Source organism: Schizosaccharomyces osmophilus, chromosome 1, assembly GCF_027921745.1.
Source record: "Schizosaccharomyces osmophilus chromosome 1, complete sequence".
Taxonomy (NCBI): Eukaryota; Fungi; Ascomycota; class Schizosaccharomycetes; order Schizosaccharomycetales; family Schizosaccharomycetaceae; genus Schizosaccharomyces; species Schizosaccharomyces osmophilus.
The window spans coordinates 2,909,443-2,925,939 of record NC_079238.1 but is presented as its reverse complement, the minus strand read 5'-3'; the positions used below and the strand labels follow the sequence as shown (position 1 = coordinate 2,925,939).

Here is a 16,497-nt window from a genome sequence, read left to right as displayed (position 1 = left end):
GATTATGGGATCAGGGAAAGAAATGACAGAATGAACAGAAATATTGTGAATTGTGATTTGGTAGATTCATTTATTCTAAAGAAAAAACCATAGACAGCAAACTAAATAAAACAAAAATGGAGATTATTATAACAAAAAAATAGTCCAACAGCCTCTTTTGAAGCTAGTTTTCCTTTTTGTTCTGTACTTGACTGGAATACTTGGAGGTGACTTTGGAAGTGTATTCTTTGTCAGTAGCAGAAATTTCCTGCTCGGCCGCTTCATTAGATTGTTTCTCGGTATCCTCGCGTTGAAAGATATCGGTTACATAAAGAGCAAATAGATGTCCAAGCTGGAGAAGAAGGACACCGACCAAAAGAAAACCAATCAAGACTTGAGAGGCACCAAGAACCATAAAATGCATGTTCCTGTCGAATTGAATGTATCGACGTAATTTTGCAGTAATGATAGCAGGAGAAACATTGACGATAAATATCACAGACGCAGTTATATACAAAAAAGTACTGGAATAATAATACAAGCGGTCATCACCCGTTACTTTGTTGGCTTGAATAATATGGAAGATCATTCCTGAACTGACAACAAAGTAGAAAAAGTATCTATGGTAAGCACTCGCATTCGCTAGCAACGTGTAGTAAGTTTCAGCTGCAGTAAATGCAGATTCCGGTCCTGGATTCCACAAGGTGTTGTAATCCACAATACTCTATACCAGTTAGTTTTATATTTACGAATTACAAAATCCAACAATGCTTATAACAATTGAAGGAAGGACATAAAGTAGGAGCGACCAATTGTGCTTTCCATTCAGTTCTGCTCGTCGTTTCCAAGGTAATGCTATTTGATCATTTCTTCTTTTTTCGTTTTTAATGATTTCGTGAATCAAGCACCACTTTATGTTCAATGAGTGGTTTAAAATGAAAAGCACAACTGATTATTCCTGTTTCAAGCACGTTTTCGAGGGTTTCCACCCGTGCTTCTTCAATCATCCTGTATGTTTTTTACAAATCAAACAAAATAAAATAAAAGCTACTTACACTGACAAACAACAAGGCCAAGCAAAACGATGTACTCATCAAAACACCGAGCCTAGAAAGGTTTTTCAACCCTTCAACGGTAACAAAACGGAGAAATGCGGGTTTTTTCATGAGGATTTGACTTTTCTTAAACTTGCCTTTCTCTAAATTTGTGGTTTAGGTCAAGTCCATTCCAGCGTTTCAATGCTCGATTTCTCCTTATAGTCCACTGCGTATTCATACCTATGTGCATTTCGTAACATCATACCTGCTAAATACGTAGATGACATATTGCTTAACAGATCCTTCTACTAATGTCTTTCAATGCAATTTATAAAGCAATTTTAGGTTTCCTTTCATCTTTCTCTTTCTTTTGATTCAGTCCGTCTCTTGAAAATTTGAAACGGTTGAAGAGAGCTGACTGTTGTGCAACGTCGATATCATCATGTTCGTTTCGAAGTGATGGAAACGAACAAGTTTTAAAATACCTGGGACTGCATAATTAGCTTTCTTTTTTTCTTCGGGTCTTTGGGTTTCCCTTACGAACCTCTTGTTTACTAGTGTAGTTTGATTTCGACTCATTCCACGCCGTTATTTTATTTACTGCATTTGTTGGATGCAGAATCCGCATCTCTCTTCCAAGTAAGACTTACTCCTTTGCAAGATCCATTGCGAACAAAGTCAAAGTTTCGTATGGAATACTAGGTAATATTTGGGTATCAAGTTACAGGAAAATGATCTCTATATATGCTCCATTAATATATGTTGCGGTGCTGATTGGCGCCATGTACGGTGTTTCTGTGTTTGTTCGAAAATCAAGAACCATACCAAACGAATTTGTTTCAGAAGAGTGGTTTGGAAAAAATTTTGTAAGAAGCTACTTCTTCCAGCTTTTGGAGCAAAATCCTCCGGTCCCAGACACCATCATAAAAGCAGGATTAGTCTTGCGCGCTACGGAAGCTCTGCGCCAGTTAATGAGACTAAAATCGTCTAGAATGGCTCTCAACGTTTTGCTGAATCGAGGTGGTGTTGGCGATGACCTGGTTCGTAAATTTAGCCGGTTAGAAAAAGAAACTGAACTGGAATTGATGGATATTGCAAAGACTGCCAATTCTTTACAGCCTGGTTGGAACCAATTTATTTTTCAAAGTTGCAATGAAATCATTGAAAACGAAAAAATTATTGAGCAAATCGAGGAAATTCCTAATGATTCGGAACAAATCTCCAATCGCTGGTCTGGCGAGAAGCAACTTTATGAAGACGCTGAGAATGAACGGCGCTTAGAAGCCCAAAAAGATTTGGGTGTCTTTTAAGCGTTTTCTATCGACGGTCCTAAACACCAAAAGTCCATATCTATTTCTTGATTTTCCCCGTCTACGGTTTATTATGCTCTTTTCTTTCCTCCTTTGTGGTTTTTGGCAACGTTCACTTGGTCCATATTTGTTCAGCGAATGGATTCATCGCTATGAACGTCTAGTAAAATTATGCATATACCACCGACTCAACCTACCTGTCATGTCTCTCTCTTTCAACCTTTCCTACTTTTTTCTTAGCCTTCCTCATCCTTTGCATTCCACACTTTGGTCCAATTAAAGAAAATTGTATATAGACGAATCTTTTCCTTTTAAATCTTTAATGAAAGTTAATTTTTATTTCAGCCAAAATTAATATTATTCACAACAGACAAGATCAATTATTAGGTGAAGAATGAAACTATATTAATTATGGTATGCAATGATCAAAGCCCATGAAATTTCATAAAGCTTCTTTTTTTTTTTTTTTCTAGACAGGACAAAAATTTCAATATTAATTGCAAAATTTCAAATTATTTTTGTTGTTGTTTGTTGTATTCGGTAATCAGGTCTTTTTGGACATATCTTGGTGCGGGCAAATATTTCATGAATTCCATAGTAAACTCACCCTTTCCTTTAGTCAATGCACGAATATCAGAGGAATAAGAAAACATGTTGTTCAAGGGGACTTCAGCCAACAAACTGAATTCCTCTTCTCCAATATCACTGTCAACAATGGTTCCTTTTCTCTTATCGACATTGCCAATAACAGCTCCTTGGTGTTCAACAGGAGCAGTGATACTGACATTCATAATGGGCTCCAGAATAATTGGATCGGCTTGTAAGAATGCACCACGGAATGCAGTTATGGTTGCCATACGGAAAGCAAGCTCGGAAGAATCCACTGGATGGTATGCACCGTCTTCCAAAACAAATCGGCAATTCTTTATGGGATGCCCAATCAAGAATCCCTTTTCAAGACTTTCGCGGAATGCCTTCTCGCAAGCTGGAATATATTGAGAGGGGACAGCACCACCAGTGACTTTGTTGATAAATTCAAAATCAACCACATTACCAGCATCATCTTCCTTTGCATCCATGTATTCAATATACCCTTCCACTTTAGCATATTGGCCTGCACCACCAGATTGCTTTTTGTGCAAATAACTGAAAGGTACCTTTTTGGTCAAACTTTCACGGAAGGCGACACGTGGTTTTCCTGTATCGCATTCTACCCTATATTCACGGCGCATTCTCTCAACGTATACTTCTAGATGGAGTTCTCCCATTCCACTAATAATTGTTTCTTTCGACTCTGCATCAAGTTTAACCCTAAACGTTGGGTCTTCACGTTGAAAACGATTCAAAGCTTTTGAAAAGTTTGAAGTGTCTTTACTTTTTGGCTTTAGAGACAACGAAATAACTGGTTCAGGAACAAACATGGAAGACATAGTATAATGAACGGAACCATCAGTAAAGGTATCTCCTGAGGCACATTCAATGCCAAACATGGCACCAATACCACCGGCTCCAGTTTCTTCAACTTCTTCCATATCATTTGAGTGCATGCGGACTAAACGAGAGACTTTAATTCTTTTAGTTGAGTTTACATTGTACAAGTAACCACCACGCTTCAAGGAACCTTGATAAACACGTAAATAAGTCAATTGACCAAAGCGGCCCTCTTCTAGCTTGAATGCGAGTGCAACGAGTGGCTTTGTGCTGCTTGGGATCAGGGTAACAGGCTTTTCGGCTTCAGCTGCATTCAATGCAACATTTTCTACTTCGTAGGGCGCAGGCAAGTAATCACAGACAGCATCCAAAACTGGTTGAACGCCAATGTTTGACAAAGCAGATCCCATCAAGACAGGAGTAAACTTACGAGCAAGGGTTGTTCTTCTAATCGCTTGCACCAATTGCTCTGAAGATGGTGTTTCTTCCATTACATACATGTCTGCGATGTGTTCATCCAAGTCAGCCAACTTTTCAATCAAAACAGAACGTTTCTCTTGGGCAAGCCCTTGCAAGTTCTCGGGTATAGTATCAGCAAATTCAACCTTTTCACCTTTTTCACCATGATTGTAGATAGCGCGCATGTGAATGAGATCAACAACACCTTTCATTTCACTTTCACTTCCGATAGGGATTTGTACTGCAGCAGCGGGGATCTTCAACTTTGTATTGATTTGTTGAATTACCTTCCAAGGATCTGCACCCATTCGGTCCATTTTGTTAATGAAAGAAACACGAGGAACGTTGTATCTTCTCATTTGTCGATCCACAGTAATTGTTTGGGATTGAACACCAGAAACAGCACAGAGAACGAGGACAGCACCATCCAAAACACGCAAAGCACGCTCTACTTCAATAGTAAAATCAATATGGCCTGGAGTATCGATAATGTTTACGCTATATTCTTGGGGAGTTTGATTTCCTTGTTGCTTTTCACTTTGAATTTGGTCGAGGGTACGACTCCAAGTACAGTAAGTAGCGGCGGATTGAATAGTAATACCTTTTTCACGTTCCAATTCCATTGAATCCATCTTAGCACCAACGTTGTCTTTACCACGGACCTCGTGAATATCTTTAATTCGTCCAGTATAAAACAAAACGCGTTCAGTAAACGTAGTTTTTCCTGAGTCTATATGAGCAGAAATACCAATGTTACGAATGTGGTTTAACCTTTTCATATCATTTTCGCTGAGCTGGCTTTGAACAGATGCTTCCGACTCTTCTGGTTTGGCGGTATCCGTCGTAGCAAAGCGACATCCCAAAATGTTTCTACAAGTTTGCGGGAAACGCGTTGCTAGCTGCCTAATTGGGAGCTTCAACATTTTTATTCAATTCATAAAATGCAAAATTATGTTAAAGAGAGATTTCTTTTTGTCCTGCTTGACTTGAGAAAAGAGGGGAGTTTTGGTGGAAGGATAATTTGTGTAGCTGGATTTCGCGACATGGATGAAAAGGCCTCGAAAGTATTGGCTTTAATCACAATCGGTAAAATTAACTCTTTTTATTAATTATTATGAATAAGGAAAGAAAGAAATACTATGTAAACAAGGAAGTCTTGATTATTTCCATTTTACTGTCAAAATGCACTGTAATTCATCCAGTGAAGCGCTTAAAAAAGTTCTTTAGTTAATTATAAAGAAATTACAATTTTCTGATGTGTTTCTTGGTTTCTTTCTCTTCCTCCATAACTCTCTGTCTCCCGGAAGGCTCGCTTATAACGAAGAGTAGCTGTTAATAATGTCGATATTTACCCAAAAATTGAAATTTCTAAAAGGCAAACAGGGAAGTTTGCGCTTTGAGTGAATTGATCCAACATTATGAAGAATAAGAAGACTTTAAAGAAGGACGCGCCTTTTTTTTTTTTTTTTTTTTTTTTTTTTTTTTTTTTTTTTTGGGTAGTGTTTCCACAAGTCTGTGCCGTCTCTTTCGGTGGTTTCTTGCTTATTATATTGCAAGAAATATTAACACTGTCAGAAAATTGTAATGATGGATGACAAAATGGAAGGTCTTATGAAACTGAAACGTGTTGCAAAAAGCTCAACATTGTTTTATTGAAAAAACAAAACTGCGAAACCTTGCTTGCTGGAATCGATTGCAGCTGGAAACCGTAAACGAATTTCCAGTTACGGACTACAACAATACTGAACGTTTACTAAACTTGACTTTTGGATCGTCAGTACCATTTTGGATATGCTTTGATAAATTATTTTTTCATTTACTTGTAATTTCGATCAAACAATACTGGGAGAATTAGGGAAACGATACTTTTTTTGGTTTGTGTACACTCTTTTATTTTTTGAAATCCTCTGCCTTATCCCATATTTATACTATCTTGTACTTTATCTTTTTTTATTTTTTTCTTTTGGTTTTATTATACGATGTCAACCTCAAATGCGGGTTTGCAAATTTGTTTGAATTCAGTGAACTTCTTAGGGCCCGTAACAAGCTTGATTCTTTTTGACGATGACAAGTATCTTTGTGCCGCTCAAGGATCATTTTTACGAATCTACTGCTTAGATTTAGAGAAAGATGCAAACACTTGCTGGAAGACACTGAAAATACCTTTTCGAAATCGAGTTCACGGCATGCTGGCATGTCGAGATGGGTTACTCATCTGGGGTGGTTACAATTTAGGGATGGTAGTCTGGAATACTTGGGAAATATTTTGGACACGCACCCCAGACTGGATTTTCAACGCGGTTGAGTTAAATACTGAAAGTGAATATGCTGTTGTAACATCGAAAAATGAAGTTTTAATATATTCTTATTTACTAAGTAAGTGGAAGCTTTCTTCTACTATTTCATGTCAAGATAGTCCTCTTTTATTTTTTGCTGCTCTGCAATTGACAGACGACTGTATTACTGTTGCTTCTGCATCAGCTTTTGGTGAAATTTATTTATGGTCTTTTCCTATCAATGGTCATCCAAGCGTTATTAGTACGTATGGTTCTTTGAAAGGACATGAGGGTGCATGCTTCGATATACGATTCTCTGATGATGGACAGTACCTCAGTACCGTTTCCGAAGATAGAACCGTCAGATTATGGGACTTAAAAAAAGAAGCTCCTCTACTTGCGACAGGATTTGGCCATACAGCACGTGTATGGAAATGCCGTTTTCTATCAAATTCTTCCTTGGTTAGCATATCGGAGGACCTAACTTTACGAAAATGGGTATATGACGGCGTCAAATTGGATAATACGGAAACATTTACGGGTCATCGTGGTAAGCATATATGGTCTATAGCTGCATCTAAAAAACAAGATTTACTTTTCACTGGAGGAAACGATGGTGCTATTCGTCAGTGGAAAATTAATAACGACACTGATATTTATTCGTTTTACATTTCTTCCATTTTTAAAGGTGATGTTTCTCTTTCGTCCTTTTGTTTCCTAAGTGCCAACAAATTGCTATGCCTTGCCAAAAACGGGTAAGTTATTTACAAATTTAGGTACAGACTAACATTATTATAGAGAAATCAGTCTTCTCGATAACAAAATTTGGAAATCAAGGCCCCCGTTTTCCCTGGATTCTGAAGCAACAGCTTTATGTTCTTGGGAAAACAAATATCTAGCAGCTTTAGGAACTAAAACCGGATCCCTAGTAATATTCAATTGTGATAACCCTTCCGATTGCTTTTCTAAAAAAGTCCATACCGCTAAAATACAGCATTTATATGCAGCTTATGATAATGATTTCTATTACCTTCTTTCTAAAGCCTTCATTGGAAAAAATGCCTATGAGGTCTACCTTCATCAGTTTTCTATTGAAAACGGAATTATAAAATTAAATTTTTCATTGAGGTTGGATCTTCCAGCTACTTTTGATCCAACTTGTCTCACGATTAGCAATGATTTGGCTTTTATTGGATCTAGAAGTGGTTCCCTGTCTATATACAAAGTGGGACATTCAACTTGTTTGTATTGCTGGAGAAGATTGCACGAGTTTGATACCATATATAACATTATACCTGAAAGTAATATGGACAACAGTATGAGTCTAAAAACTGTTGGCAGGGACGGGTTTGTAAATATGTTTGTGTTAAAGTTCAATCCAGGTTTTCAACTCCAAAAAGTTGCTTCAGAAAAGGCAATTGAAGGAATTTTAAGTGGGGTATGTTTTGCATTCTTTATAAATGTTTACTTACATAATAGGGAACTCAATTTAAATTTCCAGACAATGATAAAAACCTATGGATTTGGGGTTTTCATGCATCAAATTTCTTCTTGAAGAATGAAACTACGGGAACTGATGTATACACATTAGAATGCGGCGGTTCCCACAGACCATGGTCATTTTCTATCGACCACACGAAACAGGCTTTTGCATTCTATAAATCCAACCAAATATATGTATGCGATTCTTATCGAAACTTACTACACTTTAACAAGGTTATAAGAAAAGGGGGTCATGGTCGAGAAATTAGGGCGATGAGTTTTAACCCAGAGGGTACTTTAATTGTATCTGGCGCAGAGGATACAAATATCATGTTATCCAAATTTGAGAAGGAAGGCCAAATAGACGCACTGAATAGCGTGAAAGTGCACAATTCAGGGATTCAAGCGCTTTGCTGGGCTAACGATGAACTCTTGTTTTCCAGTGGAGGTTTGGAAGAACTAAATGCGCTAAGGATAGCACATGGGCAAATTGAAGGATCATCTACAGCTCATATCCTACATGAAGCTACATGCGCAAAAACGCTTACAAAGAAGAAAACGGATGGAGATTTGCGAATCACTGATGTATCTACCACAAAGGCAGTATCTTGGGGAGAAAAAGCTTGGTTAGTTATGACTATTCTTTCGGATTCTTCCTCAAGAATATACCTGTACGATGAGGAAAAACGTGATTTCCGATTTCTGAAAGATTGGGAGTATAAGAGTTGCTGTCTAGTTTCTGTCAAGCTTTTTGTTTACGAAACACATGTATTTTCAGTCATAAGTGCTACGGATGGGACCATCACAGTATGGGATTTGCATTCACAAGACATTGAGAAAACCCCTCAAAGCATCTGGTCTGCTAGCGTACACCAATCTTGTGTCAAGTGTTTAGATGTTCATTTTAACGATCGGACCGGAAACCTTTCTCTTCTTACAGGAGGCGACGATGGAGCCGTCTGTCACATAACAATAAAATTAAATACCGACGCAAAGGAAGGAATCGTATACGTTGAAGAACTTGAAAAATTTTCTTATCCAGAAGCTCATGCGTCTAGTGTAACAGGAGTACTCCAACTGCGAAAAGATCTATGTTTATCCGCTTCCGTCGATCAACGAATATTGGTTTGGGTAAATTGGGAGGGAACATGGTCAATCCATTCAGAACGTGGTACATTTGTTGCTGATGTGGGAGGCATGTTTTCACATAAGTCAACCTTAATCGTCTTTGGTGTTGGATACGAGGTTTACAAAATCGAAATCTAGTCGTAAAATAAATATTGGAGTATATTACAAGTTTAGATCCTTGGAAAATTATGTAATTACTAGAAACCTCAATCGGATTCTCAGTAAAGCAAGAAATATAACGTATTCATTCTATTTCTACTGCTGACATTTTTCTAAAAGAAATTATCACCAGGCATCAATTTGTACCAAATAAAAAAACCCAATATTGCCAACAATTCAGCAAACAAATATACGATGCTATAAAGTAGACTAAGCATAGTCAAGCTACAAGTCTCTTATAGACGTATAAAATTATAATAGGTTCAAGCATCCAAGAATCTCCTTAATCCATGCCTTACGAAAGGGTGTGATAACGAATACAACTATAAGCTATTTTATGCCTTAAGATCATATTGTCATTTTACTCCATGTAACTCAAACTAACTTCAAACAAAGAAACCGTCGGATGACGAAACCTCTTGCTTTTCTTTGTTTTCAAATACTATATAAATTGGAGATCCTCATGAACGGGTCCTTTCATACTTACTTTCTTTTTGTTCTTAAACCAGACACGGAAATATTAAACCTATTGTTACCAAAAAATCATTTGTACATTTGCTGTGTGCTGAAATCTTCTTTAGAACTTAAAACAAATGAAACAGGATCAAAGAATAAGACCAAAATTCACTTGGATTGGATTAGTAGCTAGAGTCTACAACTATATTCCGAGTCCCAATTTAATATCCAATATAATTTTAGGGATCGCGTGGCTTTTTCTCATATTCCTCTGCTGTGGTTGCCTTTCTAAACCAGCTACTTTCTCTAGAATTCTACAAATTCAATCTCCCAAGTCCACCGTGGATGTTGGCTTTTTTGGCGTTTGCAATAAATCTTTCAATTCTACGGAAAACGTTTGCCATGAACTTCGTCATTGGAGTCCTTCAAACGGTATGGCCTACAATGCCGCGCGCTTTACATGGCAGCAAGTACATCCCGTGCTGCTAGGAATGGTTGTTTTTGTTGGAACCGTTTCGATTGTGCTTACTATATTGAAGTACGTGTTTCCCTCCAATATTCGACAATGGTCCATTTGCTGCCTCTTTACCAGCGCATCTGCTTGTTTATTGCTGGCTCTTCAAATGGGTTTAGCAAATATATCTGTAAACTCTTACAGTGTTGGCTTGAACTTAACTCACCAGGCCGTATCTAAAGTCGGCATACCTAGTGTCGTATTTGGTTGGATATCCAGCAGTTTCTTCTTTTTGTTTTCTGTTTTGCACCTTGGTTTATGGACAATTGAAAGAAACAAGCTAAAATTACTAGAGGAAACTGCACAAACTTTCAACATTTAAACGACTTTTGTACCATTAAATTCTAAAACTTTTGAATTAATCCTTATAGACTTTTTATGACTTTTATGTTCTCTGCTTTTCTGTTGGTTGACGATTATACTTTTGGATATGACTCAAATATTTTCTTTTTTTTAACACTTTTTTCTTTATTCATAACTCGGTGTTTTTTAAATTGTTTTATTAACAAAACTTAATGAAATCATAGATCAATGTTCATTATATGCTTACGCTTTTCTTTACAATTGACAAAACGAAGAACAACTAACTTTAGTAAAGAGTAAACATAGATAAATTGTATGAAAACTTCGCATCTATGAGAGAATTTTTTTAGAAAAGAAAAAAAAAAACCTTCTCATTTCATAAACTAAGTTAAGAACGCTCCCAAACGAACTTAAAGGATGGGCTAATTGAGAACCGAGAGTCATAATCGGATAATAATAAATTAAAAATAATCATATATACTGTCAATTTATAGTGGCTTATGCATAGTGCCAGTAAACGGGGAAGCACGCTGGGTTTCCAAATCCACTAGATCTGTAAAGTTGCGAGCCGGTGTATAGGGCCGCTTGTAACGGATATCATGTGTACATTCTCGTCTATTATAAGTTTTCATCAACCATCGTTCGCTGGGATCAAGGACCCTCCATTGTTGAGCACCAATATCAGTAATTTCGGATGTTACTATGCCTGTAGACATGGAAATATACATGATCGTACCGTAAAGTGAGGGAATATTGGCAGTGTCTGGTTCATGAATTTTATCCTTTAAACGATAATCACATACTTCCCCACGTACTGCCCAATACTCGTCGCGATAACGGCCTATTGCAGTTACGATCCAGCTTTTTTCAGGATAAGAACTGTATGGAGTATCTGGAGGCAAGTCGGGTTCGGCAATACGAGGTTCATTATCAACAGAAGTTCTTCTGGAATTAGCGGAGAGACTTTGCATGATGTCTGTAATGGGAACATGAAAAAACGCGTTTCGAAGATGATGCAGCTCAGTTGGAGACACGATAATGGTAGACGATGTAACATTTTTCACAAACTTATACAACGGAAGCTTAAGAGAAGGAGCCTTCGCATTGTGAGAAGCTATCATGCTTTTCACCAATTTTATCTCAGTAGAAAACTTGAGATACTTGGGAGGTTCGGTGACTGCGATGATTTCAAAATTGAACTTTTCATCTTTATCTGCTTGATGAGCTAGCCAGCTGGAAAAATATTCTACATGAGAAGGACGATCTTCGTAAACCCGAAGTGTATGAACATTTGGGAACTCATGAAATACTTTTTCAAAAAACCACAGTTTAAAAGTCAGTGTCTCAGGCCAATAACCGGTTGTAGCCTGAATCTTAAATACAAGTCCATCAAAATATAATCCTTTGCTTTTTACCATTCTCTCGGTACACTCCCTAAATTGTTCATTTCGGCCAGTAAGCAAGACGGCCAAAACATCCTGCCGTCGAATAGATTCTCTAGCTTGGGCAACACTAAGCAATTAGCAGAACACTAAAAAGGAAGAAAAGTATTCACGTACACTTTTTCATTCCACCATCCATCCCAAGCACGTTTTTCTTCTACTTCAACACCTTCACCCGTGGAAGCTAATACTCGGGGATCAAAAAACCATCCTCCGTTTGCGAGAACTAAAGAGTTGTTAGTTGCGAACTTGCGATGAAAATTCGAAAGTTAAGGGAAAGCGATTGTAATAAAGCTGTAAAAAAAGCAAAGAGTACCAATTGACAAAAGGGGAAAAAATGCCAAGACACCTGCCTCAAATTTCAAGAGATCAACCTCTTGTCGGAATATTACAAGTTTGATTTTTTCACCGTTGTTCTCTCAACCATCTAGTAATTTACATGAACACATACTGTTAAATGCCATCAAGACACGAATTGCTTGATTACTCCATATGTTGGCATTTGGCAAGGGAGTTTGAAACAATGTCTAAAACGTAAAGTCAGCTTTCTACTCGAGTCAGCTCCGCGCCTCCATACATTGTCAAAATCATAAATATGCAATTCTTTATAAATATCTCGATCTTTTTTTCCCCATGACTTAAAATCAAACCCTTCAAGGCCTTTAATCGAAATCGATCCCATGGAGCACACCGACAGTTGTAAGATCTCTCGCAGTAAATCAGCAACTTAATAAATAAAATTCTTTGTTACCAAAAAACAAACAAATTGGCGATAACTATTCTTAATAATTATATATATTTTTAGTTCATTAGAGTCATATACGGCGAAGGTTGGTTGTGTAACCGGGAGATTTAATGTATTCGTGACTATTATGTATGGATATCCTCTTTAATATAATATGCTACAAAAGTCTAGGTCGGTAAACAAATGATCTTGTTTGGAAAACTTCAGTAGTTTTTATCTATTTTCATTTATTTAGAATAATCGTCAAAGGCGAATAGATGAAACAATCTGTAAATTGTAATCTACTCCCTTGCTACAAAACTAAGGAACAATCCATTTAGTTCTGTCTACTTCCTATGTCCAGTACGTCGATTCCCATTAATACACATCCATTGTCGAATAGAAGCTCTTCTTTATCACAACTTCATTTTGAAAAATCGTCCTTGAGCAATAAATAGCTATTCGATAACTGATCCATTTAGTATACACCACGACACGAGGTATTTTTGACTAAAAGATAATCACAAGATAAACTCTATAATAATAAGGCCTTTCAAACAAACCCCATATCACGGATACACAGGAACTACAATTATACAGTAGCATCGTACAGCGTCCAAATAATTACTTTCATGAGCTGCTATCGTAAAAGCTTTTTCTTTTCTTTTTGGAAAAAACTGATATTAACTTCGTAACAAATCTCGTAACTCTACGTCCTTCTTAGAAAAATTAAGTCAAGAGCAAATCCATAGACAACCTATTTGAAACCCTGACTATGCAAGGTTTCATGGATCATGGTTAAAAATTCAATGTAGCCCACTCCTTCTCTTGAAGGATCTTCCACTAAGGTAGAAAAGACTTCACCTTCACTTCCATCTATACCCTGGCGGACAACTTGTGGCTGCACTGATATATGAGGATATTGCAACTTCAAAGCTGACAGCAAGTTTCGAACTTGGATAGAAAGTAAGTTGTCCATTTCTGGTAGTTCACAAGCCTTCATTGAATCAACTTGTTCTAACTGACTAACTCCAAATAAATCCTGTAACAATAAAGGAGAAGTTCGTTGGTGTAACCACAAGAAAACTTTCTGGCCGGTAACTATCAAAAAAGCACCCCCATCTTCAATGAATTTCCTTGAAGCTCTGACACATAATGGGTATTCAACGGGTGTGCATCCAGGATCATCAGCGTTAGGAATGCACTCATTTGGCTGTAAAGAATGCAAAGCATATATATGAGGATATAAGTTAAGCATCAACTGAGATAAAGGAGATGCGCGAATAAATCTAAACTGTGATACTCGTACATCACTATGGATAGTGCCACTTCGGAAAGCAGAGGATTTTAACACTGACAACATATAGATCGGTAACAGAATTAAATGCTTTGGGAGTACCAGTTGTCCTGGGGTTAACCGACTAGATGCAACCTTTCTATAGCAAGACAAGAGTTTGACAATACCCTCGACAAGTTTGGTAGCAATTGCCTTTAAAGACTCTGTCGCCATGTTCATGGAAGCAATTTTTGAGAAGATACCGACTAATGGTTCTACACAAGCTAGAGATATCGTATCATAGTTACGCGAAGTAACAGCACAACAGTAATTAATAACACGGACTCTGCGAGCCCCCCTCGGCGTTGTGTAGAGAACTGCTGTTTGGAAGTGAGCGTCCAACGCATTATTCAATTTTCCTTCCAAGTTAAACAACATCCCAATACTTTTATCAGCATCTAATCCACCAAATTCGATGTCTCGTGGAGTTCTTTGTAAAAAGTTACCAAGATATCTAGAGACGCGTAGACCATTCGAGCAACGAGTCTTAAGCATCACGCGAAAACCTTGTTCACGAGTAACACTACGGTATAAATCTTGTTTTAGGCGTGGCCCATCCCTTTCCGGCACAAAATTTCCGTAGTACCATACTTGTCCACCGGTTAATGTCGCAACACTACCAACCGTAGCAACATCAACGTAAGCAGTAGGCGTGAAAAAAATATCAATAGATATTCCTGAGGTTACTAACTCGTCTGCTAAGAGAGAATACCATTTTTCCTGAGTGTTCCAAAGATTTTTTTCTTCGGGGTTTCCGTAAAGTCTTTGATCCTCACGATACCTTAGTCGTCCTAATCCCATTGTAGGGAGTGCACTTACAAACAAACATGCTTTTCCACCGGTCTCCTTAAGAAGGTCCTTAATACATTCCATTGCATTACCGACAGCAGGTTCTGGTACCTTTATGTCCTCTACAATTGAAGGAAGGGTATCTAAAAGACGTTCAATTACAGTTCTTGATTCCATTGGGTCTACTGATAAACCGTTTTTAAAAGGAACAAAAGGATGCTCCAAGTCAGCAACAGATATCATACGAGGCTGTTCCAAGTTAGGCGTCAAGTAAAAAAAGTGTACATTTCGGTCAAAAGCAATGATGGTAACTCTGACAGAGGGATGTAACGGGGTAGGACCATATAGTATATCTCGAATGGCCTCAGCAGCTATTTTAGGGATACCCTTTGAGGTAGCCTCATAGGATACATCTATCACGAATACATACTGAGCAGGCTGAGGGCTTTCTTCAACAGCCCAGTAGTCCTTTCCAACTTCAAAATCGACTGTCCCCACATTGAGTTCCGGTAGAGAACTAAAACCATTTTGTTGATTCGTAAAAAGCATAGGGTTGTAAACATCGTTGCTGAGACTATTTTCGGCACCACAGAGGTTACAGGTCCAACCACTGTGTGACAGAGTAAACTGGACAAATGGATTAATATACCCACGGCATTTCTTACAGCGAGGGGGACTCGATGTAGTGTAATCCACTACGGGAACAGGAGCCTCATCAGGACGAATCTCAGCGAATGGCTGCACTATCATACCCAATGGTAAACCTGAACTGTTTAAAACATCGTTAGAAGATGGAATAGCATAAGTAGTCAACTGAACAAATTTAGAAGATGAATTATTTTGTTCATAACCAACAAAATCGGTTGTCGACAAAGGTGGATTGGTCTTGTCCATTGAGTTGAAAGTGTAGTTTTTATATGTCAACTGATCTTGAAAGCGCGCATCCGGAACAGAAGGTAATGATTTAGGGTCTAAAAGGTTTGTATCTTCATATGGAGCTTCTGAACTTACACCAGTCGTATCAAGCGGTTGTGCAGCTGGGGCTAAAGGAGTGGAAGGTGTCATTGGTGGTAAAAAATTGGCTTCTGGCTCCATTAATGACATATCATAAGCATGGGCATCTCTATGCCGACGTGTTCTTCTTTTTTCTTGAGGATAACTAGGGATTTGAGGCCCTAAGTTCATTTGAGCATTCACCTGCGATGCCAGTTGTGCATCTGGGGTTTCGCCAGTATAAAATAAACTGTTGTGCCTTTCATTATTTCTTTCCACATTCGTAGGATTACCATATAGTCCATACTGCCCGCTGTAGGCCATAGTGTTTTCGTTAAGTTCTTATTATTGAGACTCAGAATATGAAAGCAGTAAGGGTACGGTACGTACCAGAAGTCAGTAGATACCAAAGTATTGTTGGAGTTAATATGTTATTAAAAAAAAAAAACCAACAAACTACTTCATTACTTTTAAGTTTCTTATGTAAGAATAGAAATATACTGCTATCCTTAGGTATACGAAAGTTAATTTCATTTTAGGCAGGATATGATTAAACACTGACCTTGCAACAATAAATTAAAGGCCATAATAGGAAATATACATGTACAATAGGTATATGCATGCTTAAAGATGCAACACTATTATATCAAAGATAAAGAGCGGAATTCTAAAATAAACG

At 37.7% G+C, this 16,497-nt stretch overlaps 7 protein-coding genes across 7 annotated transcripts; 3 read left to right on the top strand and 4 right to left on the bottom strand.

Annotated features, from left to right (window-relative positions):
- Positions 1 to 163: 163 nt before the first annotated feature.
- psh3 (ER packaging chaperone for amino acid permeases Psh3) lies at positions 164 to 1,145 on the bottom strand (the record flags this gene model as incomplete). The annotated part of the gene is made up of 2 exons (XM_056180136.1): positions 164 to 703; positions 1,035 to 1,145. 2 exons carry the CDS (start codon positions 1,143 to 1,145, stop codon positions 164 to 166), a joined length of 651 nt encoding a protein of 216 aa, XP_056035524.1.
- A 602-nt stretch (positions 1,146 to 1,747) lies between these two features.
- sec66 (ER protein translocation subcomplex subunit Sec66) lies at positions 1,748 to 2,326 on the top strand (the record flags this gene model as incomplete). The annotated part of the gene is made up of 1 exon (XM_056180135.1): positions 1,748 to 2,326. One exon carries the CDS (start codon positions 1,748 to 1,750, stop codon positions 2,324 to 2,326), a length of 579 nt encoding a protein of 192 aa, XP_056035525.1.
- A 512-nt stretch (positions 2,327 to 2,838) lies between these two features.
- mef1 (mitochondrial translation elongation factor G Mef1) lies at positions 2,839 to 5,139 on the bottom strand (the record flags this gene model as incomplete). Its single annotated transcript, XM_056180134.1, has 1 exon — positions 2,839 to 5,139. The coding sequence occupies one exon, from the start codon at positions 5,137 to 5,139 to the stop codon at positions 2,839 to 2,841; it is 2,301 nt and encodes a 766-aa protein (XP_056035522.1).
- A 1,056-nt stretch (positions 5,140 to 6,195) lies between these two features.
- On the top strand, positions 6,196 to 9,240 carry trm734 (tRNA (guanosine 34-2'-O)-methyltransferase regulator Trm734; the record flags this gene model as incomplete). Its single annotated transcript, XM_056180133.1, has 3 exons — positions 6,196 to 7,247; positions 7,291 to 7,930; positions 7,972 to 9,240. The coding sequence occupies 3 exons, from the start codon at positions 6,196 to 6,198 to the stop codon at positions 9,238 to 9,240; spliced, it is 2,961 nt and encodes a 986-aa protein (XP_056035523.1).
- Positions 9,241 to 9,854: 614 nt separating this feature from the next.
- On the top strand, positions 9,855 to 10,553 carry dni2 (meiotic tetraspan protein, claudin Dni2; the record flags this gene model as incomplete). Its single annotated transcript, XM_056180132.1, has 1 exon — positions 9,855 to 10,553. The coding sequence occupies one exon, from the start codon at positions 9,855 to 9,857 to the stop codon at positions 10,551 to 10,553; it is 699 nt and encodes a 232-aa protein (XP_056035036.1).
- Positions 10,554 to 11,022: 469 nt separating this feature from the next.
- SOMG_01338 (rRNA 2'-O-methyltransferase fibrillarin-like) lies at positions 11,023 to 12,658 on the bottom strand (the record flags this gene model as incomplete). Its single annotated transcript, XM_056180131.1, has 4 exons — positions 11,023 to 12,046; positions 12,094 to 12,202; positions 12,428 to 12,503; positions 12,554 to 12,658. 4 exons carry the CDS (start codon positions 12,656 to 12,658, stop codon positions 11,023 to 11,025), a joined length of 1,314 nt encoding a protein of 437 aa, XP_056035035.1.
- Positions 12,659 to 13,457: 799 nt separating this feature from the next.
- On the bottom strand, positions 13,458 to 16,142 carry sfb3 (COPII-coated vesicle component Sfb3; the record flags this gene model as incomplete). The annotated part of the gene is made up of 1 exon (XM_056180130.1): positions 13,458 to 16,142. One exon carries the CDS (start codon positions 16,140 to 16,142, stop codon positions 13,458 to 13,460), a length of 2,685 nt encoding a protein of 894 aa, XP_056035040.1.
- Between the last annotated feature and the right edge of the window lie 355 nt (positions 16,143 to 16,497).